This window comes from Temnothorax curvispinosus, unplaced genomic scaffold (genome assembly GCF_003070985.1).
Source record: "Temnothorax curvispinosus isolate PA1 unplaced genomic scaffold, ASM307098v1 QBEX01004289.1, whole genome shotgun sequence".
NCBI lineage: Eukaryota > Metazoa > Arthropoda > Insecta > Hymenoptera > Formicidae > Temnothorax > Temnothorax curvispinosus.
Genome location: NW_020214069.1, coordinates 1 through 3212, shown reverse-complemented (window position 1 = coordinate 3212; position 3212 = coordinate 1). Strand labels below are relative to the sequence as shown.

The 3212-nt window shown below is 34.6% G+C and overlaps 1 protein-coding gene across 2 annotated transcripts; it reads right to left on the bottom strand.

The window, feature by feature from the left end:
- Positions 1-1217: 1217 nt before the first annotated feature.
- LOC112453393 (bolA-like protein 3) lies at positions 1218-2803 on the bottom strand. Of its 2 annotated transcripts, none has more exons than XM_025014141.1 (4): positions 2517-2803; positions 1910-2036; positions 1731-1819; positions 1218-1619 (listed from the first exon to the last, which is right to left on the bottom strand). In XM_025014141.1, the coding sequence occupies exons 1-4, from the start codon at positions 2625-2627 to the stop codon at positions 1554-1556; spliced, it is 393 nt and encodes a 130-aa protein (XP_024869909.1). In that variant the 5' UTR covers positions 2628-2803; the 3' UTR covers positions 1218-1553. The 2 variants fall into 2 exon arrangements, with proteins under 2 accessions (XP_024869909.1, XP_024869910.1); XM_025014142.1 differs by having other exon boundaries at positions 2586-2800.
- Positions 2804-3212: the final 409 nt, after the last annotated feature.

Sequence of the window (3212 nt, the reverse complement as noted above, 5' to 3'; positions counted from 1 at the left end):
AAGCAATGAATCCTTATTTCATTATATCCTTAGTTAAACAGGCATTTTTATGTAATATACTTATCTAAAGATTTTGTTACTTTATCCATACATTTTGAAGATAAAAAGTATATAGATAAATAAACAAAATAAATTTCAAAGAAATTAGATATCATACCTGTTTTGAAAAATACTCGATGGTCCGATGAGACGTCTAAAAATGTTCCAAGCCATCGTGCATTCGATCACAATTGTATTTGCAGTCTAAAAAGTGTGGAGTTACATTAAGAACCATTTGACACGTAACAAAAATACATAGCAAGATACATCTAAAAATTACTATTTTTTAACTTTGCTAAGAAATAACTGGATCTTCCGCATAAAAAGATAGAGAAATAAAGCAAAGTTACATCCTCTACCTCAACGAAAGAGCAAAAGTCTTACATTAACGACGTTTGTTTTGCCACGTGTTCGTGGCACAATTTCCTACCGCATGAAAGATGATATATTCATCATAAAAAATCTTTTTTAACTTATACATATCCATACATTCCACACATCACAAAAGGTCTTGTTTTCTATTGCTGAACTGGTTGCACTACGTCAGAGTTTATCTTTGTTACTCCACATTGGAAGAAAAAAGATAAACTCTGAACTAGTGCAGTTCAGCAATAGAAAAAATGTACGCGAGTAATCCGCCACTGGAATTTTATCGATAAATTTTGTTGTATTTCTGTCAATAATATTGTACATTTTGCCATAAATTCATTCTGCTATTAAATTTGTAGCAAACACTTGCCAGAATCTGTTTTCAATACCATATTTTAATCGTGTGTGGTGCATATTAGAGGTTAAGTAAAATAATAAAGATAAACGAAGCGAGAAAGAAGAATGGACATCGTGTGTTCAGATTTATTTATCTATATCTATCGAACATGCTGTTCGCACGTAATTTGCACCTCGCGATTTATGACAGATGCTGCCTTCTTCTTCTTTTATTTATTTATTATGGCACCTGCCCTCGGTGAGGGGCGAGTCGGCGCGAGAGTCCAAAGTCCAAGATGCTTGCCTCCTCACATCTGAACTTTCTGCACTAGTGCGGGAAATGTGCACTGAAACAGTTTTTATCTATCGCTAATCGCTACACCTATTATTCTATACATTACTGCATTGAGAATAATATATCTTTTGAATTTTTTATTTAAATCATCTTTTTAATAATGTATCTTGTAACTGAATTTCCTTGTATATGAATATAAATTTCTTTTAACTTTATTTAAAAGCTTTACATTCTATAAAATATACGTCCTTTGTATCTTACATAAAATCTTCAGATCTTAATTGTGAATATAGTCCCAAGCTAATAATGGACTCGTTATACAACAACGTGTTTCAAATATGTGAAAATCTACAATCGTTTCAAATATCGTTCGAAATGAATTCTTAAAAATCTTAAATAAACTCGTCGAAAATTTTTGAAAGAAAAATTTAGATGCCCATTACTAACTTAAGTAAAACCGGTATTAGATATTTCTCCCGCAAAATTAATTTAACACGTGTCCAAGAGCTAAAATTTACACCTGTGGGATACTCGTACGTATTCGCAGACCATGCATATCTTTGATTTCTTCCTTGAGAACCTGCAATAACACAGATATTGATTACAAGATAATACATATATTTTACCGATTATATTGATTATAACATGTCTAATTATAGCTTTTCTAGGAAGAAATTGTATCAAGCTTTACCTCGTTAATAATTCGATGCTGTTTTACCGTATTCAGTCCTTTGAACTCTGGAGCAACGACATTTATGTCAAACATAGCACCGCATCCTCCTAGGATACAATTGTAATTATGTCAATCATTAAATATATTCTTCAAGGAACCTTTTCTCTCCTTAAAGAGTACCCACAAATAATTTTTACCTGATACGTCGGTAACTTCAATCAGCTGAGCTTGTGGAAACCTGTTCCTCAAGATGGATATCATTTTCTGCTCGGCGTGCTTACCCGCAAGCACGCCATTGGATCCGTTCCATAGCCGAGATAGCAGCTGCAACAGTTTGGTTTTATTCGCCTTTTTCATTACGGTCTTCTTTAGTCTCATCGCTTATCTATAGCATGCGAAATATTGCTCAAGAGAACTAAGTAACATTTTTCTTTTATTTATCTATTTATAAGAACATTATTGGTATTTATCTGTAAATACTAAATTTAATAATTATATAAACATTACAGATTACATTTAATAATAAATTTATATTTCATAAATATATAGGTATATTTAATATTAAATATTCCTTTCCCAGACAATTAAATAAGAAGTTAACGAATCAGATAAACATTCAGTTTAAGGGACTCAACTTAAATTTTACGACCGATACACTCATTATTTTTATCAAAATCTAAGGTGAATTCCTTAAATTAAATATTTACCACAAATCATATGTAACTGGAAATTTTGCTGAGAGAGCACGTCTTTATTAATTTTTTATATTTTATTATTTATTATTTATATTAATCGCCGACTGACACTGAGAGTTGATTGAGGTTTATCGCCCTGGGAAAATCCGGATCCAAGATACACGTGCTGTCGGCTTACCGATATACTGCGCGAGCTCGACGTGAACGCACGTCGAAACATAGCCGAATTAAGTCGTGACCTCCGTTTATTCCTTCTCGAGGCCTGATCGTCCCCAGGTCTTTTTCTGTTGAATATGATCGCGAAAATCGACGCCAAAATACCGCCCGATATCACCTGATAACGCCGCGCCGCGCCGGTCGGTTCGGACCTAACCCCTAACCTCGACCTCCTCCCTCCTCCCTCCTCTACTCGCACGTGGTCAGGTTAGGTTAGATTAGCGCCGATCAGCTGATTTCTGATTACTCACGAACGTCGCAATCAAAGATCGACCAAAATACATATCTACCATCTGATTACGCAGCTGGTCATTTTTGCGTTTGTTTTTTTGTCTTGAATATACAGCTATCTTTTTTCTTTTTATTAAATCAATAATTTAGATTATAGAAGGTAAATAGAATGCAGAGGAATGTTAGAGAGATCGAATCGTACATCGACAATATAATAATTAAACCAGAGAGAAACCTGAGAGAGGCCATCCCGGTCTTTTTCGTGTGTTGCTGTGTTGCATTTTCCGACGCGCCGCCTGAGAAAGTGCAACTCAACTACGTCGTATCGCTCGGTAACCGCACATGGTTTGCGTCCGTG